Below are 27,292 nucleotides of genomic sequence, written 5' to 3'. Positions count from 1 at the left end.
CAGTGGGAGGGGAAAGCGGCTGCAAGGACATCAGGTGATTGGGGCAGATGTTGTTGACTGAATGGGAGAGGCAAGAGGTCAGCCAGAGTCTGCATAGAGGAGGCTCCCCAACTCCCTAAGAATCCTCCTGCCCCTCCCCTCCAAAACCCTCTTCCATACTTCTCCCACCAACACGCAACAATCCTCCAGGTTAACTCTCCCTCTCCTTCTCCATTACCCCATAGCCCTTTGCACTGACTTCTGGGGGATACTGAAAATACATTTCTGTATTGTAGTTTAAATGAATTACTCAAAGTTCTGTATTAATATGCCTAGTAAGGAATCTGCTGGTCCAAAAAATACAATCATTTCCTGAATCTTTTTCTTTTTTGTCTGTATTGTTACAGACATACTTGATGACAGGTATTTTGAAATAAATTACAAAAATAATTGAAACTGGCATGATTATACTGTATTATTTTGACAAACAAAATATTCAGAATTTTGCAGAATTTTAAAATACTTTGCGGAGAATTTTTCCTTTTTTGGTGCAGAATTCCCCCAGGAGTAAGCTGCTCAAAGTTAAACTCCAGCTTTGGTCAATATGGATTTTGAAGTCCTTACAAGCTGATGTCTGTTATGTGACCTATGTAAGTTATCTGGAGTTCGGAGTCCAATATTTAGTGGACAGCTTTCCATATTATAGAAAATACTGTCAACATTGGATATTTTATTGAAAAATCCATGCTAGGAGACCATAATGCCAAGAACCAACCCACAGAGAAACTTCATACCGTTCAGGGCTGAGGCATGTTTGCTGAGGCAGTGTAGGAAGCTTATACTTTTACAGTCCATGCTATGCTTAAGTTGTGGGAAAAAGACAGGGTTTCAGCTTCCTATGTCACCATTTCAACAAGTTGAATAACAGAGGTTAAATTAAAAAAAATCCATTATAATAGTGTACATTTTTATTTATATTGACAATGGAAGGAAACAGCTCTGCCCTAAAATCATCTTTCTGTGCCTAGGCTTTTCATGATCAAGTTCAATCCAATGTATTTAAAATCCCAGCTGCCTTGAAAGGCATTTCCTAACCTACCAGTTTGAATTTAAGTGAACAACATTGAGTTCCTATAAAAATGCACTCTCTCCTTCTACGGCAGGGGGAGTTTTCAAAAGAGACTGGTGATTTTTGGGTCCCTCCAATTTTTGGATACCCCACTCAAGTCACTTAAAGGATCCAGATTTTCAGAAAGTACTTAACCTTTGAAAATCAGGTCCCTAAAGTACCTTAATTTGGGCACCTGAAAAAAAGGGACAGGATTTTAGTGAATATTTAATGCTATGTATGATCTGCTTTGTAGGAGTAAGCATTGAGTGTCAACTTTTTAAAGGTACTTGGGATTTGGGAACCTAGGCACTTTTGAAAACCCTGCTTGGCACCTATCAGCATCGTTAGGCACCTAAATACCTTAAAAATCTGGCTCTAGGTGCCTATCTGCATCTTTAGGCATGTCAATACCTTTACATATCTGTTGCTAAGAGCCTTACCTCTGAATCTCATGCCTTTTGTCACGCCATGTCCTTAACAATCTCATATTTTTAACCTAAATCATCCTGCTTAGAAAGTGATGATGAATTGATTGGGAGATGCCCTGGTGTCATTCAGCCTTGAAAAATCCTCTCCCTTCAAGTAACTAGACATTATTTATGACCATGGATTGAAAGGGCCTGTGCACGTGCATGAGTGGCAATAGAAGTGGAAGCACAAAAACCAAGTTATATGGACAAGATGAGGGAATGTTTAAGTATCCTAAATCAGGACTGGATTCCTCAAGTGCCATTTCTCAGGACCTGAGGATTGTTCACAGCCAGCAGAAAAGAATATTTTGGTTAGACTTTCTTAACATAATGGGCAATTTTCTTATTCTTACTTCTACAAACAATAAAGAGTGAGGGATAGGTGGACTCTGAAATCGTATGGACTATCCCAGCTTGATGAGCTCTAGGTGTGGAGTGATAAGATTCTAGTCCCCCTGAAAACAACAAAGCCGGTCCTCCAAAAAAGGGGTAAAGATCATGCACATGTCACCATAATGGCTCTCAATCAAGGCCTCAGAATGACAGCTTGGAGGTGGGCATAACATTGTTTGTAGGTCCTTAGGAATCCCTGATGTCTACAACCAAGAAGCTCTATGCATAGCAATGTATGTTGCCATGGCCCTCACTGCTATATCCAAGGCACATAGTAACTGCCTGAAAGGAAATCCACACTACCAGCTGATTTTCAGCAATTATAGATTTGAGCTCTTCCTTGCTGTCTTGAGGGAGCTTATCCAAAATGTCTGATACTTTATGCCAATTTACAGGTTTCAGGGTAGCAGCCGTGTTAGTCTGTATCCTCAAAAAGAACAGGAGTACTTGTGGCACCTTAGAGACTAACAGATTTATTAGAGCATAAGCTTTCCTGGGCTACAACCCACTTCTTCGGATGCATATTCACTCTATATGCATCCGAAGAAGTGGGTTGTAGCCCACGAAAGCTTATGCTCTAATAAATTTGTTAGTCTCTAAGGTGCCACAAGTACTCCTGTTCTTCTTTATGCCAATTTAGGTAGTCATTTGCCGTTAACGAGGTCTAATAATTAGAGATATGTAAAGTGAAGACTTGCTGAGCAGAAATTTTTCCTTCCAAATAAATCTGGACGTTTTGCATGTATAATCTTTGTATCTAAAGTTATGAATATTGACTATGTACCAGTATTTCAAATGTGTTTGCTTCTGGGTTAACAGGCACAAGGTAGTTTACATCCAGTCTAGCCAGCACATTGTGAATGGACTATTCAATTTGATGGCCCATTAGAGAACAAAATGGGCCATAAAAGAAGCTTGTCCCCACCCAGTGAGCTCCCTGCGGATGCTTTAGACAGAATATGGGTAATGGCTGCGCCGATGAGTCATCATGAAAGTGCATGTGACTAGCTCATGTGACCCTGGACTCCATCTTGTGCCTGTAATTTCCCACAAACTAAGACTGAGAGCATCCCCTCCACATGGGAGTAGATATAAAAAACCCGAAAACATCTCCATTTTGCCTCTTTCCTGCTCTGATCTCTGGACAATGGATTTACAGTAAAAGAAGCATTCCCAGCAATGGACTGAGGACCTTCCAATCTTTTGGAAGTTACCAGAGACTTTACAAGCCAGCAGTCTGTATCATCACTGCTACAAACCTGATATAAGAGCATAGCCATTATTGCATGTATATGATCTATTTGACCATTTTAACTCTCTTCTCTTATAAGTAAACCTTTTAGATATTAGATTGCCAACGGTGTGATTATTGGATAAGATCTGAGATATCTATTGACCTGGTTGTGTGGCTGATCTCTAGGGATCAGAAGGACCCTTTGTTTGATTAAACTGGTTTTCAATAACCACTCATCATAAGGTCTAGTGTCTGGGTGATTAAATAAGTGCTCGAATGCCCAAGGAGATTCCATTTTTGACTTCTTGTTAACCAGTATGGTGAGACAGAATTTTACTTTTGTTACTGGCTTGGTGTATCTCACTTTGGGGTGAACCTGCCCTATTTCTCACCAGTTTGTCCTAAATCTGGTATCCTGAGCTGTGACCCGCTGAGGCATGGTGACGGATGGAATAAAATTAAATGAGATGAGAAAGGTGCTCCACAATGGGTTGGAGGAGATGTGTAAAACAGTGCAGCTGATGATCCAGATGGTGGGACAGTTCACAACCCTGATCAAACCATCAAAATGAGTGTTTGCTCAAAGTTGAAGGCTACACTGTTGTTACCATGAAGGCTGGAGGTCTTTTCTTAAATGGCAGTCTCTTAAGGACTTCTATTCTTTGACAGGTCGGAAACTGAGCAGGATGGGATCTTTGTGCTTTCTGTGATCTACTAAATTTTTTTTGTTTGCAGAGATATAGATTCCCACTGAGCAAAGTGTGGCCCTTGAATCCTTCAAGAAATGTAAGGATTTGTTTGTAGATTCACTAAACTGCTTTATTCCATCACAGGGGAAACCCTCACCAGTCTTTTGAACTTCTCTCAGGATTCCAAAGGCTTTAAGCAAGGAAGAATGGTGCATAATGACTGGTGTGGATATGGAATGGGCCACCATATCGACTGTATCCAAGGACCCCAGCAATGCTGTTCTTCAAATCAGCTGCCCTTCAGAGAGGATAACCCAAAACTTCTCTGGTTGATCCTGTAGTATGTTGTCAATAAAGGAACTGACCAATTTGGTAGCCTGAGTCCAAAGTCTACACAGCTGTTTTTAACACCACAGCATGAGTCTGAGTCTCTGGACCCTGGCCTCAGAGACTCACTCCTCTGGGTTTAAAATTTAGTGTAGACAAAGCCCTGGTCTGCACTACAAATTTAGGTCGAATTTAGCAGCGTTATATTGATTTAACCCTGCACCCATCCAAACGACGAAGCTATTTTTGTTGACTTAAAGGGCTCTTAATATTGATTTCTGTACACCTCCCCGAGGGGATTAGCACTGAAATCGACTCTGCTGGGTCGAATTTGGGGTAGTGTGGACACAATTCAACAATATTGGCCTCCGGAAACTATCCCAGAGCGCTCCATTGTGGCTGCTCTGGACAGCACTCTCAACTCAGATGCACTGGCCAGGTAAACAGGAAAAGCTCGCGAACTTTTGAATTTCATTTCCTGTTTGGCCAGTGTAGTGAGCTGATCAGCACAGGTGACCATGTAGAGCTCATCAGCATAGGTGACCATGGAGTCCAAGAATCGCAAAAGAGCTCTGAATGGGAGGTACTGCATCTGATCGCTGTATGGGGAGACGAATCCGTGCTATCTGAACTCCGTTCCAAAAGATGAAATGCCGGAATATTTGAAAAAATCTCCAAGGCATGAAGGACAGAGGTTATAACAGGGACCCGCAGCAGTGCTGCGTGAAGCCTACCAAAGAACCAGAGAGGCAAACGGCCGCTCTGGGTCAGAGACCCAGACATGCTGCTACTATGATGAGCTGCATGCCATTCTAGGGGGTGCCCCTACAACTACCCCACCCCTGTGCTTTCCTTCTTCCCCACTCCTTCCAGGCTACCTGGGCAGTTATCCCCCCCATTTGTGTGACAAAATAATGAAAAATGCATGAATTTAAAGAAGTGAGGTTCTTACCCACGAAAGCTTATGCTCCCAATACTTCTGTTAGTCTTAAAGGTGCCACAGGACCCTCTGTTGCTGAATTTGAAACAATTACTCTATTGCCTCTGCAAGCGGAGATCAAAGGGGGGAGGGGAGGGTGGTTGGCTTACAGGGAAGTAGAGTGAACCAAGGGGGCGGATTTTCATCAAGGAGAAACAAACAGAACTTTCTCACCGTAGCCTGGTCAGTCATGAAACTGGTTTTCAAAGCTTCTCTGATGCACAGCGCGCCATGCTGTGCTCTTCTAACCGCCCTAGGGTCTGGCTGCGCGTAATCAGTGGCCAGGCAATTTGCCTCAACCTCCCAGCCCGCCATAAAAGTCCCCCCTTACTCTCACATACTGTGGAGCACACAGCAAGCAGTAATAATGATGGTAATATTGGTAATGGATGGAAATGTTTTGTTCAAACTGGCAGATTCAAGGATGGTAGCAACATATAGAATGTAATATGTAACTTGTCTGTATCAATGTATAAAAAGAGAAGACATAGGAGGGGTATCTTTGTACAAGTCTAGGGGACAGCTTCGTGGTGTGCTGATTGAATTGGTACCATTGTTGCGAGAATACATGTGTTAGTGTACCTGTAACCATTGAGCCAGGGCAATAGTACTGTGCTTTGTCGACAATTAACCTGGCCAAGTGCCTTCATCACCAAACCTAACCTATGGTCTTTCTTTATGAACAACATCAAGGTCTGCTGAATCTGCCAGCTGCACTCTCTGCTAGTGCAGCTAACACTGGAGCTCCAGGAACAGCAGCACTTAGCAGCCTTAACAACACTCCACAGCACTAACAACAGTAGTATAGCTCTTCTCTTCTCAATTGAGCAAAGAAAATACTTATAAATTAAATTATCATTGTTAAATACATTTATTCATGTATGAATGTCAGTGCATCATGGAATTTTCAGAAGCCTTTACGAAATTTTGAGCACTGATAACTTCCAGTGATCTGCCATACACATCCATCCATCTCCTCGCTGGTTATCTCCTACGATGATGATCTTCCACCATTCTTTCAATAACTTTCTCAAAGCTATTTCCAACCTCTACACTTGTGATGAGTTCAATGAGTGCTTTGAAATCCCCATACCAGCCACTATCTGCAAAAGTTAGTCATGTTGGATGGTATCAAACACTTCTGTGTAGTCAATAAAGCACATGATCGTTGGGTGAGTATACTCCTCACATTTTTCAATGATGAGATGGATATTCATTATTTGGTTATGTCTTAATTAATATTATTGCACAGGTTAAAAAAAATGGAAAAGCAAAATTTTAAGAATAAAAGGGGCATCCAGGATTAGATACTGCCCTCATGAAGTACTCACAACTCTGTAGATATAAACATGTTCACTTTGGATAGAAATCAATTTCTTAAATTATTCAGGTTCACAATTTAGGTTTTCTTTTCATCATCATCATTATAATAGCATCATATTTCTACTTGCTGTATTGCAATCTTAATGCAGTTCCCTATTTCATTTGCATTTAATATAAAAAAGGTGTTGCCAGTCAGCTATGGGTTATATTATATGTAGCAAAATATAGTATTTTACACACACACACACACACACACACACACACACACACACACCTATATACACACACACATAGATCTAGATAGATGTATATATATATAGCGAGAGAGAGATGTATATCTATCTATACATCTATATGTGTGTGTGTATTTACACACACGTGCGCATATAAATCACAGCTGACAGGTATCATCTTTCTTTATATTAAATACAAATGAAATAGAGAATTAAATTTATATTGTATGTATGTATGTATGTATGTATGTATGTATGTATAAAATTTCATTCTCTATTTCATTTCCATACATATACACACACACACACACCCCAATTGCTCATGTAAAGTGAGGGGAGAGGGTAGTAGACAATGAAACAAATTTTCTTTTACCTTAACAATGTCTCCTTCGTGCAGTTGAAAGGTCCTGGCTCTAAGATGGATCCCTTTACCAGCCTCTGTTTCAATTTTATAGATGCATTCGTGGTTGTTGTCATAATTGGATGGAAAATTTGGAGACAGCAATGTTCCTTCATTTCCAGAGACACTTGCTCCACATTCAGCTAAAGGAAATAGGCACATTAAAATAAATTAAAAAGGTGGATTATCCATTTCAAGAAAATAAAATAATGATTATATTCAAACCTAACACTGTCTCTTTTATAATACATAAGCAATAGAGACTATTTGAGAGAAATATGTTGCTTCTGTACTTTATCTTTATTCTGGTTTTAGGCAGAAATAAGGGGAGCACTGACCACATTGACTCCCTCTTTTACCTGATAAAAATACTAGACAAAATGGAGAGTAAAGTCCTAAGGTAAAAAACAAAAATCTGACAGTATGATAGCTATTGGAACAATTTCTTCCATCAGCAACAAAGAAGCTGCTGACATCTGCCAATGATGAAATCAACAGCTACCCTCCTTCGCAACCGAAAAGTGGATGAAGCCTTCTCCCAGCAGTCTGGAGGGTGGACAGAAAAGACCTTCCCTTCCCTCTCAGCAGTAAAGAGTGTTGTTTTATTGCCAGTCTGGAAAGGAAGGTGTGCAGCATGAGGTGAAGGTTTAGGCTGTGGACTTAGCTTGTTTTCTGATTGAAGGGTAACAAAAGTATATCAAGAATGCAATATAGATATGCTAGGTCACAAATAACTTCAAAACTCAGGATTTAAGCAGAGGAGAAAAGAATGAAATACTGTTTAAAAACAGATAATCTAAATATTAGCAGCTTTGGAAAAAATACAGAACTATATTTACCTGTTCTGAACTACAGTCACAAACTGGTACGTAGATACGACAGGAACTTTAAAATATATAATTTATATTGGACTGAATATTAAGACTTAAATATGAGGCAAAAATAACATACAGTGTATTGTTCTGAGTGAAGTGTATTGTTCTGAGTGAAAAATGCTGAGCCAGACCCAAACCTACATCAAATGAAATAATAGCTAAGAAATTTGTAAACCTCCAACCACAGGTATTTCAAATACTATGTGTGGATTTAAAATAGATTCTTAGGTCACATTCAAAGGTTGTTTCTAAACTAATGCACCCATTCACACTTCCAAATGGGAATGTGCATTTGTAAGTTGGTCTAAGCATAATTTTGAGGTACAAGTTTAGAGATCCCTTTTGAAAATTTAACATAATGTTATCTGGAATTTTAATGCATTTTTTCTGGGAACATCCTCATGGAGAAATGCATATATTATATCTATATATAAATAATCAATTGCCAAAAGACTGTCTCCAAAACCAAGTATGGTCTCGACAGGTACTATCAACTTTGGAAGTTTCTGGCTCCTAAAGAATATTGCAGTGTTTGTTTTTAAATTCCTCTGCTACAATAGATTTCTTTACATATTCCCAACAATTACAAGAAGAAGAAAGAGAAGACATTGACTATCTTACATATAAGTCTTGATTCTGCTCTCTATTTGAGATCTGTTTAGATAGTATGGAGAATGGAACCATCAGGGAGCTGGGTTGTGACTCCTTGATTCAGGGCCATCCCACCTTGGCATAAGTTAGAGGTCAGTCCCGGCTTGTGGAGGATCAAATGTAGTGGAGCTCTACTTCATCATGCTTCCTCCCCTCCTCATCCTGCCCAGATGTTGCACTGTCTTTATTCAGGGTAAGGGGGACTGAAGTTAGAGTAGGTAGCAGAGCCACCTGCACCAGCAGATAGCTTTCCTATCCGCGGGATTCTCCCATGGATATCTCCAGCCAAACTTAAGGCCACTTTGCCCTGCATATATGGCACAAAGAAGTTTTAGTAGATTGGAGAATCTGCCACTGAGTTAATAGTCATAGGTAGAAAAGATATCTTAGATAAATTCCACAAGCCAAGTCAGGGCAAGATATCTTCTCCTGACAAAAGCTCTATCACATATACAAAAGATATTATACATGGTCATAAATATGCTGATTTAACCTACTGAATCTATGAAAGGAACTAATTAAGTATATGAAATCAATTCTATACAGTGCCATTATTACAGTCAGTAGATGCAAAACCCAATGTGTTGACACAAATAGAACTTCATATATTTCTGAATTTATCATTTAATTTAACATTATGAACTTCATTTAAATTAGTACTTATCCAGTGAAGAATCACTGCAGATGACTTCTGTTTGTAAATAATTAACAAACAATCTGCAGTAGACTGAGGAAATCTTATCTCATGTAGAAAGTTCAGGTACCCTATACAAACTTTTCCACAAAGAGGGGTCTGCTCAGATAAAGATTGATATGAAAATACTCCTTGAGGAATACATATATCTTTGTTTCCTTAGGCCCAATTCATGTTGCCTCTCTATCTTCTCCAAAGAACTAAAACTCATTGGCTGTAAAGTACTTTTCTAAAAATAATTTACCTGCAGTAATCAAATGATAACCAGGAGGACATACATGATACCAGTAGGTACTACAAACAAAACAGGTGTAGCCCTGCAGTATTAATATCTGTGAAGTAATATAAAATTAACACTGAACTAAGCTTGAAAAGCAATAACAACTGTAAACCTATTAAATATGATTTCCAATTAGGAAGCCGACTTCTATGAAGACTTATTATTTTAATGGGGAAGAAACCATGATCATTATTATTTCTTAGTGGCCACTGTGTTCAAGAGGCTTTATTGAAGATATGTCTAGACACATTTCCTACCCCAAAGAGTATACAATCTAAAGGTAGACATGATGACAACCAAGAGCTGGAAACAATAGATGGGGAAGTATGAGGATTCAAAAAATAAATTTACCAAGTTGTTATGACCCCTTTGTTTTCCAAAATATGTTCCACAATATTTACAACCATACCCTCTTCCCTGACCCCTCTAATTTACTAAAATCACAGTCTAGGGCAAAGTTCCCCTTAACCAGATCCCACTCCATCATCATCATGGAAAATTGCAGAGGCATGGTCTTCTTGCCAATTGAGGACCACCTGAATTACTCTTTAGCAAGGTACTTAAGGTGGTCTGGTTGTATATTCAGTTTATGTCCACCACTGACAGTCTTATTGTGCCACCAAAGCTTTTGGCATCCAGGTGATTGTCAGCTGTGTAGAGGTATTGCTTGGTACACAAACTTTGGAATTCATTGGTCTTCCATTCTAATAATCAGTTTATCACAGTTCAGGGCAACTGCACCTGTATTATCCCTCAGTGATCCAGCAGGGGGAACCCACTGTCATGCTTCCAGCTGCCCAGCTCTTGCCTCTCTTGGGTGAAAAGACATGTATTTATCCCTTCCAACCGAGGTATTTCAAGGCTGAAGAGTTCCCAGCCTACCCTATGATATTCCCAGCAAAATACCTGCCTAAGGAGGCTATTTTGCCTTCTCTTCAGAGATGGTACAGTGTAATTTTCACAGTTAAGCTACCACATAGCTATTTCTAAACAAGCACATTTTATTCTTAAGATACAAGAAATAGAGAGGACTTATTAAAAACAATAAAAGAACACACACACACATGCTAATAAGCTTATTAGAGATCACCCAAACTCCAACATGGATTCTGGTTGATGATCAGTAGTTTTTCCTGTGGTCACAAGTTCATCACAACTTCAGCTAAAAACAAGCAACCTCATGAGTAAGATTGCCATTCATTTATCCAGTTTGGCTCTTTGAATAGGTCATCAGGAAGACAATGGGTCCACACTCCAAGGTGAAGCTTCAAAGAAGCTGATAACCAGAGGAATTATATTAGCATACACACTCCTTCTAGAGATTTCCTGGGAAATTCACTTAATTTTAAAAGTTCACAATTTCAAAAAGCCCATTAAAGTTCCTAACATTTTGCAAGATTGCATTCATTCTGTCTTCCTCCTAAAGAAGTTCTATACAATCATACAATGGCACACGAACATTTTTAAAAAAATGGACTCCCAAAATACTTAAAATTAATTCAGCAAGGTTTAAATTAATTCATAAGGTTTGTCCAGGATATTGTCATAACTGCAACAATGTCCATATCAACGAAGCCACTGAAATAAAACCCATGCTGACTGAGATAGTTGCTGGATTAGGCTTTGAATATCCTCCTTTCTGATGTTGGCCTGACTTTTGAGATGGAGCATCTGAGGAAGACAACAAGAACTGAAAATGTCAGTCCGGTGTTCTTCAGCCTTCCTCAGCACCCATGTTTCACTTCCATACAATAGAGTTGCCATAACCATGAGTTTTTAGATCCTCTGCTTCCTAAAAAGTTTGATGTCATGATGTCCCCACAGAGGTTGCTGAAGGGCTCGAAACATAACAGCAGCTGCTGTTATACAAGTGTCTGCATCTTTATAGCATCCTCCAGTACTATGATTCTACCCAAATATTTCACAACTGCCACCTGCTCGATGCCCTATCTAGATAGGTTAATACTAAAATGGTTGTAATCTGGAGCTGGAGTCTGCTTGATGGTAATGGCCAAGGACTTAGTTTCATCCAGATTAATAACCAGACCAATGTGTGCTGCTTCTTTCCTGACAAAATCTGCCAGGAGCTGTAGTGATTCACCAAACTGATCCAACAAGACAAAGTCACTGACATATTCAAGAATTCAAATGAGAATGGTGGTCAGCTCAATGACACCAACAGGTGCCTCTTCAAGTTTATCCATTGACCAATCCAGTATTGACCAATAGTGAACAACGATGGTGACAAAACCAGCCTTGCCAAACTCGTGGAGACAGGAAACCATTTGTGTATACATTAGAGCTATGTGAAAATCCCTGAATGGGAACAACAGTCACTCGTCTTCCATATGAAATTCAAGGTCCTTGAAGCCACCTTCTATTAACTTCATCTCTACTTACATCTATGCAAATACCAACTATATCCTTTTCCTCCTTATGTTCCACCCATGCTTCACTCCACAATATTCCCTTTGTCTTTATGATTTTAGGACCTCATCCCATAAACACTAATGGACACAGTAATTACTACTGGGAGTAATCCCTATTAGTCTTAATGACAAGGAGTTTTTTAGGTAAATTAGGAAAAAAAGAATCCTGACAATGGCTCACCAAACGTCATGGTGGATTCTTGATCACTGAAAATTTTTAAATCAAGATCAGATGTTTTCCCCTAAAATATATGTTCTAGGAATTATTTTGGGGAAGTTCTATGACCTGTGTTATACTGGAAGTAGGACTAGATGATTATTAAGGGCCCATCAGGCTTTGGAATCTATGATTCTATAAACAGTTTGGGCCACTGACTCAGCTAGTGCAAATCAATGTAGCTATAGTCAAGTTACTGGAACTACACTAATTTACACCTGCTGGGGATCTGGTCCCATATTCTATATTTGCAGAATCAGACCCTTCCATTTTATGCCCTTCAGGGCATGGATGTATGATCTGTTTCATGCTGATCTGCCACTATATAGTACTGTGAACATGTACAGAGCCACATGAGGTACATATGAAATAACATAAGGTAGATTTCTTAAAATTTACAACTGATGCAACATTTATCTTTGAAGTCTCTTAGTCTGTCTTCTCATTTTTCTTTAATTTAGAAGTGTTTTGTTTTGTTTAAAGCTACTGCCATCCACAGCAACACCTTCTGTGCAAAGCAGCTAATGCAACTATTAAATAACTGATACAGTCATTCACATTCTCCTCTTTTGTATATAATATAAATTTTCTCCCAGTGAATAATCACTTTGAAAACTGGCTCACGAAGACCCACAGTTTGGGCGAATCAATCCAGTCAGTAATATCTCTCTCTCTTCTCATAGGGAAAAGTTCTATGTACTAATTCTCATTTTCACCTTATGTATTTAGGATCAAATAATATTTGCATGCTAGATATTGTAGTTAGAATAAATTATTATAGCCACACTCTCAACTTGTTCAATTATCTTAAATACATTATGCAAGTAAACCTAAACACTGAGTGATGAGAATTGTTTTAATAAAGGCATCGGGAAAATTTGTAAAAGTCTGTCTTTGGTAAGTGGGACATAAATACATGAAACTAGTAGGGAATTTGCTCTGAAGCCAACACCATGCTAATTCCTTACAAGTCAAAATAAATGAAAGGAAACTAGCATCCAAAAGGACAAAGCAACCTGCTTCTTGAGATATGCTCCAGGAAGGGCATAGGGGGGAGTCTGCTAACTTGTTCACAACGGTTTGAAGCTTAAAGATTTCAAAAAAAAAAAAAAAAGAAAGAAAAAAGAAAAAAGAAAAAGAAAGAAACAGCATGTTATTCCTGATTTAGACCGAAAATAGAACTACTTTGTTCTCATCAGACTATATAGGTAGCATGTTGAGTTTGAGTGTGAGTTGAAGAGGCAGTGATTAAAAATATATATATACACACTGCATGTAAAAAAGTACGAAGGACTTTTCTGGGCATGGAACTGTATTTAGATTGTAAAAATATATATATTAGAATTAATTTATTGTTTAATAGCTCAGAAAAACTCCTCACATTCAAATTGTCATATTTGACTTAAGTTCCTTATTTTTCAACCTGAATTACATGAGCACTTTTCAAATGTGATCTAGGGATTTAAGGATTTATGAGTGTTTCTATTAAAAGCCTCTCCCACACCCTCTCACCCCCAGGTAATTTAGGAACAGTGAACGCCTTTCTTAATGGCTTAGCTAAAGTCTGTTCTTCAGTTTGAGGATGAGGAGCAGAGAGTCTGGCCCTGTAGTGGGCCATGCTGCTTAACTGGCCCTTGCTGTTCTTGTGTGGGCAGGGGAATGATGCATTCTTGGGCATAAAGTCTGCTTTGGTTTCCATCTATGTCTCTTTCTCCCTGGCTAAAACTTCATGAGTGCTCCTGCTGAACCAATCAGCAGTGCTCTACTACTTGTACATTGGTGGAAAAGGGACAAAGGAGAGAGAGAAGTGGGATGCTGAAAAGGAATTGGGAGAAAAGGAACAAACCTCAATGTTGCCCCAAATTGATTTTTTAAAAAGTGACTGAGAACTCAGGGTAGCTGCTATTTTTGAATTATTGAATTTCTTTGTTCTTAAACTGGGACATTATGAGAGGAAGGAGTTTCTGCTGAATTCAGCTCTGAATTACCTACATTTGTGTCCAGGTGTCTCCAGTCTGTATAAATGACCCCTTACAGACATAAGCACTGGGGCATGTCAGAACACTCTTATATTACTATCACTGGGAAAGTCTTCAGTTGAGTAGGGTGAGACTGAAGCTAGAGAAGCACAGGAGACTGCTCCTTTTCATCAGGTGCAGGTGCAGCCTGTTCACTTGGGCTGGTATTCGCCTGGACTTCCTCACCACCAGACTTAGTAGGAGAAAAAATGTTAGGAGAGAAGGAGTACCTTTCAACACTACATCTTGTCTTTGCCCTCTTTCTTTGGCCTCCTTCAATTTCTGCCATCCTCCTTTCTTAGGCATGGTTTCTATTGTCAAGTGTAGTCCTACTGTGTAAAAAGTTCAATATTGCTTGGACCCACAAACACTTATTTAGCCCACAAAGACAAAGTCACAACAACAATAAATTGAATTCACCATCTTGATGGATTAATTTGTACAAAGCAATATCTAATGAGACAAAAAAATTCCGATGGCCCCGCTATCATTGCTCAGCTGTTACTTCAGTATGGAACGGAGGGCCTACAGTAGGGCCTAAAAATAAGAGGGCCTAAAGCTATATCCTTATTAGCCTATGGGTTAATCCGGCTCTGAGAGGAAGTATTAAGATGGTGGTTTAAGGTCACCTTCTTAAACTTCTTCTGTTCCTGTACTGAGAAAAGCATGGCTGGAACAAGATTATTTTCTTATTTTGTTTGGGAGGCAAGTAAACATGCTTTAAACAAGTAACTTGTTTCTTTTTTTCATTTTAGCACCTTGAAATGGATAAAAGAAACCATGGCAAAATGAGCTTTTGAAGACTATCAAACAGTTTCAGAATATAAGTATAAAATCTATAAAACAAACAAAATGCTAAGTACACTCACAGGAACACTCAAACTGAAATGCTGACTTACCAATAACAACAAAATCCAAATTGAAATCACACCCAATACATTTCATGTAAAAATTGCAACAATGAGGTTTATACAATAGTTTGCATAGTTTCAAAAAGCTTGAAAATATTTTAAGTAGATCCAAAGAGAGAAAATTAAAGAGAAATAATAAGCTCTCAATTTAAAGTGTGCACTGAAATGAGAATCTCTAACTCATTACAGAATGAATATACACCTGACCTATATGTTTCTCTCTATTTCCTTTTTCCTGTTTGAGTCGGGAGGCTGATCTCTGGGTGACTGGAATGGGCTTCTACTGACCCTTTATGACCGGAAGGATGTGTGCAGCGGTAAACCCAGGCACGTACGGATACATCCCTCATACTGGCAGAGGTTAAAAAAGGTGCCAGTGAGAGTAGAGTTATTTCTTGCTCCCAAGCCAATAACTGCTCTGCTCTGGGCACCAATCCTGCCCAGGACTGAGGGAAGAGCTTTTCCATTGTGTTCACAGCGGCAAAGTTGTGCTTTTTGTTTTTATTGATTGGTTTAAAGATCTAGACGTCACTCATACCAGTTCTCAACTCTTGCCCTTGGGGTGAATCTGGTCACATTTTTTGGCCTGAGAGGATAACAGGATAGATGGAATTTTCTGTTTTTAATATAAAGATCAGAGACTCATCAGATCTTTGCTCTCTTTCTCTCCATTACCAGTCAATAAAGTATCTAGATTGATATGCATGACATTACCTGGCTTCTTAAGAAAACTTTTAAAAAATGTTAAAATGTGATAAATTTTGCATAGCTTAATGTTTAGAAACAAGTCAAAAACAGGGATCATTCATACAACTGCTCTCTTACTCTGAACTTTGTGGCTAGGATAAAACGAGAGCAATATCCAAACCAACCCTTGTTTTACTTTTGCAAACCATATCCTAACACTCCATTTCACAAAACTGAATTCTCTTTAGTTTCTTCTATTTTGTCTTTTTCTCGTGAGATACAGGTGATTCAAAACTGAAACCATTTTGAGGTTCCAATATATTGAGACTTTGATCATGACTTGATCAAATCACCATTTGTTTTCATGAAATAAAACTCTGACCAAAAATGATTTTGAAAACCACCTACAATTGTGTCCATGTTTATAAAATTCCAAAATTATAAGATGTGGGTATTAAAGACTGCTATAAAATCAATGTCATTTGAGCTACCTTGCTAAACTTTGTCATAAATCTACCTAAACATTTGGCAAGTTAAATCTGTCAACAGCTGTCTCTAGCCTTATAGATTGTGACAGAACCTCCCTTCCAGATACCAGCACAGCCTCGGGCCGGGCAGCGGCATGTTTCAAATCCTTAAAGATTTCTTCCTTAAGGCACAGCTTCCACAGAACTTAAATGGGAGCTTTGTCTGACTGAGGACTGAATTATAGATGAATAAGAATTTCCAGATTTGGTCCAAATTGCTCAAAGATGAAGGCCTTTAAAATCATATGATGTGAGGGAAGTAAAAATAACAATATAAAACTCAAATCCTAAGGGTTGATAATACCAAAGAATTCTCCAGTCCTGTTCAGGCTGGCAGGGGTGTCACTTATGTTGGAATTCCTATGAAATTGCAACTCACCATTACAACATGACAAAATAGATTCATTATAATTAAGTATTTTACAGTGAATACTAAACAAATTATTAAAGAAGAGCTACTTATTAGAGAGTGTGGTCAATTTATGTTAGCACCCCACTATTAATTATTCATGTGGTATTTACTGTAACACCACTGAGCATGATACATGAGTGATAGTAATGTGAATATGACATGAACAGTGCCTCCATAAAGATTCCACTGTAATTCAGCATTAATGTATCATTCAAAATAAACTGCTACATACAATTTAATAATGGAGCCGCACTAATTAAACATGAAATAATGTAACACCCAGTTTCTGTATCTTTTCAACAGCAACTTTGTGCTATCCCATAGCCTGTTTTAGGAATATTCTATGTAGGGCATAAAACAGTAGCAAAAAAGGAGTTCACTTCATCGGCCATGTAGACACAAGCAAAATTAGTCAATTGGGATACATAAATGAAATGGAAGTGTAATGTGCCTGCTGTGATAGTGCATTTCAGTGATAGTTTAACTGTGGTATAAATCCCTTAGTTGCAGCCAGGGCCGGCTTCAGGCACCAGCGCAGCAAGTTGGTGCTTGGAGAGGTCCATGTAAGGGGGCGGCACGTCTGGGTCTTTGGTGGCAATTCGAATTACCGCTGAAGAATGAAGTGGTGTGGTAGAGCAGCCGTTGAAGTGCCGCCGATTGCAGCTTTTTTTTTTTTCTTCTTCGCCGCTTGGGCGGCAAAAAAGCTGGAGCCAACAACACGGGAATATTTTTCACACACTGCACCATCACACAGATATGTATTTCCATGCAAGGGTCCATTATAGTCATACTTTGCATGTCACAAAATGAAGTAGCCCATATTACCTTTAAAGCAGAAGTTTCACTACAATGGAGGTAGTATTCATTTCACCAGGTTTAATAGGAAGCCCTAACTGACCTTGCATAACATAAAATATAACTAACTAACCTTGTATAACAAAATATAAAACCATCTGAATGCTGTGGTGCAGGTTCACTAGGATAAGGTGGTATTTAATTCCTGTCCTCCATTAGTGTGTAGCGAACTCAACAGGATTCAGTATCAGCGGGAACTGATTTGTTTGTGTACAACCAATCCTATTTGTCTGAAACATTTGGGGGGATCAAAAATATTCATATAAGTGGTTGTTCTTCTCATTGAGTGAGCTACTGAGCAAGTTTTCGGAGGGCAAAATTGAAAACCAGGTAACAGGGACATTCAAACATAAGTGTTTGTGTGATGTTCAGTCCCTTTAAATCAGAGGTGGGCAAACTAGGACCCGCGGGACCATCCTGCCTGGATCCTGAGCTCCTGGCCCAGGAGGCTTGCCCCTGTTCCGTCCCCTGCTGACCCCCCTTCCCCGCAGCCTCAGCTCGCTCGCTCTGCCGCAGACGCAATGCTCTGGGCGGCAGAGCTGTGAGCTCCTGGGGCAGCGCAGCTGCAGAGCCTGGCATGACCCGGTGCTCTGTGCTGTGTGGTGGTGGTAGCAGCGTGGCCCGGCTCCAGCCGGTTAGTGTGGCTGTAGCGCCGCCAGCCACCGGTGCTCCAGACAGCGTGGTAAGGGGGCAGGGAGCAGGGGTGGTTGGATAGAGGGCATGGGAGTTCAGGGTGGTGGTCAGGGGGCCAGGGCCAGCTCTGGCTTTTTTGCTGCCCTAGGCAAAAAAGCCTCCCGCCGCCCCTCGCCCCCCAGCGGGGAGTGCAGCAGGGGAGGGCGGCGAGCCCGGCTGGGGCCCAGCTCTCCCCGACCGGCCGGAGTGCCGGGAGGAGGGCGGAGAGCCCGGCCGCGGCCCTGCTCTCCTCGACCAGCCGGAGCGCCGGGAGGAGGGCAGCCTCGCTCTCCCCGGCCAGCCGGAGCGCCAGGAGAGCGGCGAGCCCGCCGCAGCTCCGCTCTCCCCGGCAGCCGGAGTGCCGGGGGAGGGCGGCGAACCTGGCTGCGGCCCTGCTCTCCCCGTGTGAGCGCCGCCCCCCTCCAGGTGCCGCCCCAAGCACATGCTTGGAGGGCTGGTGCCTGGAGCCGGCCCTGCAGGGGGCAGGGTGATTGGGGGGAACAGGGGGTTGAATGGGAGCAGGGCTCCGGGGGGACTATCAGGAAGGAGGTGGGGTTGGATGGGGTGGCAGGGGGTAGTCAGGGGCAGGGGTTCTGGAAGCAGTCAGGGGACAGGGAGAAGGGGTGGTTGGATGGGGCAGGAGTCCCGGGGGTAGGGGGAGGCATCAGGAATGAGGAGGGGTTGGATATGGCGGTGGTGGTCCAGGGGCGGTCAGGGGACAGGGAGCGGGGGTGGTGTGGATGGGGCAGGGGTCCCAGAGGGGCCGTCAGGGAACAGGGGGGTTTGGATGGGGCAGGAGTCCCGGGGGGTGGGGTAGATAGGAGGTGGCGGCCGGGCCACGACTCCCTCCCCTAACCGGCCCTTCATACAATTTACAAAACCCGATGCGGCCCTCAGGCCAAAAAGTTTGCCCGCCCCTGCTTTAAATGTTAGCACTCTCTCCTCCCCAGTGCAAAGCCACACTTGTGTGTTAGTTTCAGTTATACAGCTAGAACAATAAAGTGAGCACATCACATGGCTATATTTCTATCAGCTTTATCTGTGACTGTGTCTATCTCCTCTGCTAGGTTCAAATATAACTGTTTGGATAAATGTTTTTTTTCCTGCATGTAGTTTGTAAAGTGCTTTGTGATAAGTTAGGAATGGGTATCTTGTACATAGATTTAATGAAAGATATATTATTATTGTTCTATGAACTGAATAAAAGTGTAATCTATTTATAAATTGATCCACTCATTTCTATTAGCTCTTCTGTGTGAAAAAACCCACACACCCCTAGTTAGTTCCCCCCCCCAAAAATTAACTAAACTATTTTTTTGAATGATCCCATCCTCCTCCAGTGTAACCAAACCAAGAAGAACTGCCATCCATGGATATAGAGGAATTCTATATAAGTGGTGTGCTCCTGATTTCATCTGAGCCCTTATGAACTCCACTGGTTTCTAGAATGGGGGGGGGGGTGACTGACAGATGGAGAGTTGACTAGACTCCTGTATTCTTCAGTCACAAAAATAATGGCAAAAGACATAGCAAGTTAATTTAAACTTGAGTCTGCATCAGTTTGGGCTGTTTTCCCTTTCATCTTGTGGAACCCTCCACTGGGAAAAAATTTAGGAGGCAGGAGCTGTACTTTTTAGGTAACAACAGGGTCCTGTAGGTCTGTGTGGCAGAGCAAAGGATAGCGGCACTCAAATGGATACCTGGTGCCTCAGGTAGCACCTGCAAAGTCTCAAGTGAGCTGTGGAGTATGGGGCAGAAGGACTGATTTTTTTCATGGTTAGGGAATCCTGCCCTGCAAACAGAAGAAAGAGTAGGAAACACCAAGTTACCAGTCATGGAGTTCCTTCTCCTCTTTAGGAATTACATCCGCATAGGGGAAAATAGGACATCAAATGGATACATGAACTTGAGAAATAATATTTTAAATGTTGGCACCTTCCTTAATATTTTAGTTCAGAATCACTTTTCCAATGCCTGGGCATTAGCAAAGAAAATACAAATTGTCTAATATTATTCTGTCCTCCTCATGCTTCTGGAATACTAGGTATTCTCAAGGATTTTTACACGTCTTAACCTCATGGCCATACATCATAACAACCAGATTTCATTATAATAAAGACCTTTAAAATCCATGAAAAACTGCTATGAAGTAACTAAGGGGAGTCATTACAGACCAACATGATGAATTCTCTACCCCAAAGCTGTGCAAGAGACAAGACCTAGAAACTGAAACCTGTTTCTGTCACAATAAGGAGAAGATCCAATCACACAACCATATGGCTAACTCAAAGTTTGGATACTTAATTATTACAACAACGGTAGGTGTCTTTGTAACTTTTAAAAAATTTGCAATGCAAAACATGAACATTAAACAAATTACTCTGGGAAATTAGTCAAGATTTCAGATGCAAATCCCTCATTCAAAATATAGTGAAGAAAAGACCTGCTAAAAGGTTAAGATAGAAAATGTCTGAAGGATTACATGAAAAGCACGTAAAATGTCTTTTCCCTTCTAAGTTGTTTTAGCTGTGTTGGTCCCAGGATACTAAGCCAGGTTAATTCTCCTCTTCCACATCAATAGTTCTAAATCTTGCCCCTGGCTGAATAAATCTGGGGTTTTTTTTACTAAATTTGATAGAATATTGGAATGAGATACAAAGGAAACTACAATAGGTCTTTCAGAAAAACCAATAATATTATACTGATGGTTCACTAGGTCAGAAGATACAATTGTTCAGACTGAGAACAAAAAATTACCAATTCCCCTGTTACTTAATTTACTGCTGTCATGCACCTTGATTCCTAAGTTCAAGAAAAAAAACAAGATAATGTCTGCATAACAAGTACTAAGAAGAAAGTAAAATACGAAGCTGTTTAACATCAAATTTAGACAATCCACAAACTATCATCCTGAGAACCTTCTGAATGGCTGAAGATTTTTGTTTTCAGTTCTGCAAGATGTAGGCTGTATAATTTTTTAAAATAAGTGTTCCATAAACAACATTGGTCAACAAATGGAGAATGAACAGCTGAGTAATACAGTCATATATTCAAACAAATAAAGGGATTCTATCATGAAAAACTGTAGTTTATGAAGCCTGGTTCATATGCCTGACATTTTAAGTAAAAACCTTTATCCAGCCACTTTTCATTAAAGTACAGTTTCTATTGAAATAGTCCATGATTAAGTATTTTATAAGTGCACACAACAGTTCATACAGTATATGCCAAGAGTAGAAACTAAGCAATATTAATTTCAGTGGGAACCCTAAACTTAAAATTCACCTAACAGTTAATGACTGAAAGCCTATACATAACAAAAAGAAGGCTTTCACAAAGCAACAGATGCAGAGGAAATTTTTAATAAAATATACCTATGAGTAAACTTTGGAATATAAACACAACTGAACAAGAGAAAGCTTATGTAAATTAAGCAACTAATACATTTCATGACTCTCTATATCCTTAAACTGTGTGCAAAATTCTGCATAGGTTGTACTTTGAATACATCCATCTCAACACTTTACATTAATTCGTCATGATGTTATATAGGACAGTGAACAATATCTTCCATATTTTTGAAATGTTGGCTCAACAGTTATTATCAATATTCAGTCACTGAATATTAAAATTATATGTATGCATTCCTTTGCTAATTCAGTTGTTATAGGAAATCTTTCTTTGGCATTTTAGCCAAAGAATTTCTATCCCCTACCCTCACCCCCTCTGAGTGGGAAAGATGGTGTTAGTATATAGGCCTATTTGTTAGTCTGGCATAGAATTTTGGGTTTGCCTTTTTGATTCTATTATATCCTTATTAATATGTGTAAACAAAGAATAAAGACACCTTGTGTTACATCTGCCCACAAACAGATGGGGTGATAAGAGATGGAGTTAAAAGTGTTACAGGATATGGTGGGAGTGTAATATATGAGCATACATTGGAAGACTGCCTGGCTCTTCTCTCAAGCCAAGGACAAGCAACCAGTTAAGGGGGGCAAAGAGGGATGAAGGGTCAGCCATAAGCAGCACTAAAGGCCAAAGAAAAGCCTAGCATTGTCCAGGACACAACCTCACTGCTTATCTCTCCCATGGGATACAAAAGAGTTGGGACAAAGACCCCAGACTCATGACCCTTCAAAACAGAACATGACCATAAGCTGTAAGGGGTTGGAGTAGGGGCGTGCATTGCAGGTATATTTGGACCTGCTAAGGAGGAGGAGGTGGGAATGGGGACACAGGCAAGGCTCTCCGGTGTGAGAGCTGGGAACAGAACACTGATTAACAGACCCCGCAGGCATGTAGAGCTATGGATATGCTTACTTGAAACTAACCCCAACAAACATTGCATTGCCTGCACTTTGCACTTCTGGTCTTCTGCTTTCTGTGTGCATCACAAGAACCAGGGGGGGGGGGGTGAAGGGAAAGCCTCTACCACATGATTTGACCAAACTGGTAGGGAGGAAGATATTCCTTGAAGTTCTGGTTGGCTGCTGAGTTCGGGGGTGCGGGAATTTCTCTTCCCCATATTGGTAACCCACCCATATCTTTCTTCACACAGGCGTGCCTTGGTACACTTTGAAACCAATGGATCTCCAAGCGGGGGGAAGGGTCCACCATATGCAAATCAATCTGGAGATCCTTGAGAGAAATGGCTTTAACGGAACTACTTGCATCAGTAAGAACCACTCAGGTGCGTAAGGGTGTACAGGATTGGGTTTTTACTTGTGTTATAGTTTGAAAACATTGGATGGAATTAATTTGTAAGCTATTTTGTATTTACCTTATGTAGCTGTCATGTAAGTAGTTGCAGTTGTATAAATATTCTATTTTAATTTGATCTGACTTCACGGAAGTTAATACTATTCAAATAGAAATATTCATTCTGTAGATAACATTAAAAACCTGGCATCTGTGTAACAGGCACCCTTCATTCAGGATAAATGTAAGAAACAATAAGAGTCTCAAACCAAAACAAAGGGACATATGAATCTAACCAGGAAATGGAACTATGTGGGAGGAGGTTTTTGCATTGGGTATTGTTTGGTGGAGGGGGTATGTGTCTATGTCAGACTGAGGCATGAGAAATACTACAGAAACAGACAGAGAAGGCAGCAAGGATGCACCAGATACCACTTAAACAAGCATAGGGAGCATGGAACCAAGAGAAGCCTAGAAGGAGAAGTTGGCTGAAAGGGACTTGGAGCTATGAATAGGGTCCTGTCAAATTCATGGCCATGAAAAACACATCACTGACCATGAAATCTGGTCTTTTGTGTGCTTTTACCCTAAATTATACAGATTTCAAAGGGGACCAGTGTTTCTCAAATTGATGGTCCTGACCCAAAAGGAAGTTGCAGAGGGGTCACAAGGTTATTTTAAAGGGGTCACGGTATTGCCACCTTTACTTCTGTGCTGAGTTCACAGCTGGGCGGCTGGAGAGTGGCAGCTGTTGGCCAGGCACCCAGCTCTGATGCTAGCACCCCACCAGCAGCAGCGCAGAAGTAAGGGTGGCAATACCATACCAGGCCATCCTTACTTCTGTGCTGCTTCTGGCAGTGGCTCTGCCTTCAGAGCTGGGATCCTGGCCAACAGCCACTGCTTTCCAGCTGTCCAGCACTGAAGGCAGCGCCGCCACCAGCAGCATTGCAGAAGTAAGGGTAGCAGTACTGCAACCCCTCACTACAATAACTTTGTGACTCCTCCCCACCCTCCTCACAACTCCTTTTTGGGTCAGGATCCCTGCAATTACAACACCATGAAATTTCAGATTTAAATAGCTGGAATCATGACATTTATGATTTTTAAAATCCTATGACCATGAAACTGACCAAAATGGACCATGAATTTGGTAGGAACCTAGCTCTGAACAAAGAAACTGCCTCCTGTTGTTTCAGTCCTCCTCTATTCAAGAAAATAATATTTGGAACATTTTTTGTATATAGACAGGATTGCACCAAAGATACCTGACTCTATCATCACTTCTCCTCTTAATGGAAACAAGCTGCAGGACCTTGAACTTTGGCTAATGGCTGAGGCAAAAGCTTCCTTTCTGTCAGACCTAATATTGATTTGACTAAAGGAAAATATATTAAAGGAATATCATAAGCAATCAAACTCTGTTTGTATGATAGTCAAATGATTTTTAATCATACACACTTAATTTTCCTACCTATATGCATATTGAAGGAACAAATATTTTGATTGCATTGAAATCAATTACTTGAATTGACTTATTTCAGATCAAACATAAGAGAACGCAAAGAAATTAGTGTATCATTTTCATTGACACAATATACACTAGCAACAACTTTTACGTTCCATTTCTGTTGAATCCAGACATAGCCTAACATATTGATAAACTTAGTGGAAAACATTACTTATTAATAGTTTTAGAATTGCCAAGCTAATAAAGTCATCTTTCTATTAAGAATAGAGAAATAAGGAGCTAATTTTTCAGCTCACATAGCCAATCTGAAAGGTACTATAGAATAATTCCCTGCCCTTTCAAATGAATAGGACTCAAATGCATGACACTGAGTGCAGTGTGATGTTCTCCTAGGTTCAGCTGCACTCTTATAAAATGGTGTGTATTGCAGAACGTTTAGTGTACCACCAGCAGCGAAACAATATCAGCACAGTCACTGATTTAACCATGCTGCCTGGGAGTAGATAGGGTCTTGGGAATCATGTTGAAGGTTAGGATAGTTTCTCCTAATAGGTGCCTGGAGCTAAGAATTTCCACATATCCTCAAGCTCCACTCGACTCTCAGGTCCCTTCCACCCAGACCATGCCATTAATTTTGCACCATTGAGAGGTTAATACAGTAAGCCTTGTCAATCATGATAAAATTTAGTTTTAAGTTTTTCCCCTGGTGTGATTTTTCATGCCGAAGAGGATCTTATGTCTTTATGCTGATATGATATTATGCTCTTTAAAAAAAAGAAAAAACAAAAATCAAAATTCTGCAATTGAATTTCCCCCTCATGAAATAAAATCATTAAAAACATGAACCTCCTCAAACCAATTCACTCAGAGGTGAGTAGATGTATTTGACATTTCAGGATTATTATGTCAATATCAACTGATCAGATTCACGTCAGCTGCAAGCAGTTCACAATGTATATGCAGACCAGTTAGCAATCACCACATCATTAAATCAACCCACAAATCAAATTCAGTACCTCTGCAATTCAAATATAATTCAAATCTGAACATGTAAAAATTCCATTTTTAATATCATTCACAAAGAACTATTTATTCACTTGCCTTTGTGCTTATAATCACAGATGCTTTAAAAGCAGCACTTTTTAAAATTTCAAACACAACAAGAAAAAAAAGTGAAAATCACTTTAAAAGTCAATTTTGGGACTCTATGAGAAGCTTTTTCATCTCAAAGATCTAGTGATTATTTCTTTACCCTGAAAGATAATTGATCAAATTCTGCCTTCACTTATACCTGAGTGATCCCTTTACAAAGGCAGAACCTGGCCCAGTATAACTATGGTTCCAGTTGTATTCCATTACTAATTCTCACAATGAATTCTTTGTTCAGGAATCACACATTCCTTATTCAAACTTGAGTTTTGAAACCTGCTTTGCATTTTATCTCACTATACCTTTGGGACTTATAGTATTATAATTTTAATTGATAAATATAATTGTTCCAAACCCCAATGTTAATTTAAAACATCCTTAAGTGCTTGTTTTCTATTTGTCTCCTTTAACTACAATGGTCATGCAGTACTAAAAATTTTAACTCTGACTGACCTATGAGTACATAAAGTTTGGAGATCTGTCCCTTTACTTCTAGAGCTTTTTTCTCTGCCCACTATTCTGACATCTGCCATGTGCTATCAACGATTTGATGAATGAAATGAAAGCATGTGACCACCTACCCACACACCTTGGCAGAGGTGCACTCCATACACGACGGCCACCACCCAGGCAGGCAAGTTTATTAGCACCTTCCAAGCGATATCCAGGAAAGCAAGAAAAGGTCAAGGAGTCTCCAACACCAAAGTAAAAACCGATTCTTCTACTGAAGGCAGGAACGCCAGGATCATCACATGGTTCCAGATTATATTCTGCTGACAAAAAACCAGAATATATAAATAAATGGGAAAATCCCATACCTTAAAAATTATAGACAACAAATGAAAGCTACAGTTTTGGTATAAAACACTTGGGAAGCATATTCTTCCACAGATGTTCATAATCCAAGTCTATTTAACAATGGCTCCACTAAAAATATTGCTTGATTCTTCCAGTCTGCTCCTTATCCTTTAGTTATGGTATGATGTACAGTAATGTGGGTGGGATATGTAGATACATAGTTACATTGATTTTCTTAACTTCAGAGACTTTAATCAGCTTTATACCACAAGAGGTTCCTTACAATTTGTTTGTATCTCTTAAACATAACTCATTATAGTGCAATTCAGTTGAACTACCAAACATTAGGAATGAACTTCAGAGTTTGCAAACCTATAATAAAATGGAAAAAAGCTTACTCAAATCTAATGAAAGATCAAATTGATGTAGAGATGCATCACCACATTTTCAAAAGATGTGCTTGAGTTTCATGCACAAAGAGTGGAACTGCACTCCTAATCAGGTGAACAACTGCCCTTGCTTGCTCTTGAAAATCATGAATGCTGTCACTTAATCAGAAACAATTGTACACCTAAATAAAAGAAAAATGCCTGGGGTCTGATTCTCCTCTTACCTACACTATAAATCAGGAGTAATTTCCACCCAAAACTGTGGTGCTACAACAGTGTAAAATTGGTTTAAGGGAAAGTAAAATCAGGCTCCTGGATAGGCTTCTATAAGTATGTAATTGCTCTTTCAGCATAACTAGATGTTAACTGCACTGGCACACACAGAACCATGTACTGCACTAGAACGTTCATTGATGTCAAA

General features: G+C 40.0%; 1 protein-coding gene across 1 annotated transcript in view; it reads right to left on the bottom strand.

Moving 5' to 3' along the window:
- The window catches only part of CSMD1 (CUB and Sushi multiple domains 1), a 1,946,356-nt gene that overhangs the window by 425,919 nt on the left and 1,493,145 nt on the right, over positions 1-27,292 (bottom strand). The window contains exons 21-22 of the mRNA XM_054023823.1: positions 26,266-26,454; positions 7,112-7,281 (exon numbers count right to left, since the gene is read on the bottom strand). Coding sequence (XP_053879798.1) covers positions 7,112-7,281; positions 26,266-26,454 — 359 coding nt within the window. The remainder of the gene's footprint in view (positions 1-7,111; positions 7,282-26,265; positions 26,455-27,292) is intronic.

This window comes from Malaclemys terrapin, chromosome 3 (assembly GCF_027887155.1).
Source record: "Malaclemys terrapin pileata isolate rMalTer1 chromosome 3, rMalTer1.hap1, whole genome shotgun sequence".
Classification (NCBI taxonomy): domain Eukaryota; kingdom Metazoa; phylum Chordata; order Testudines; family Emydidae; genus Malaclemys; species Malaclemys terrapin.
This window is presented reverse-complemented; position numbering and strand designations above follow the sequence as displayed.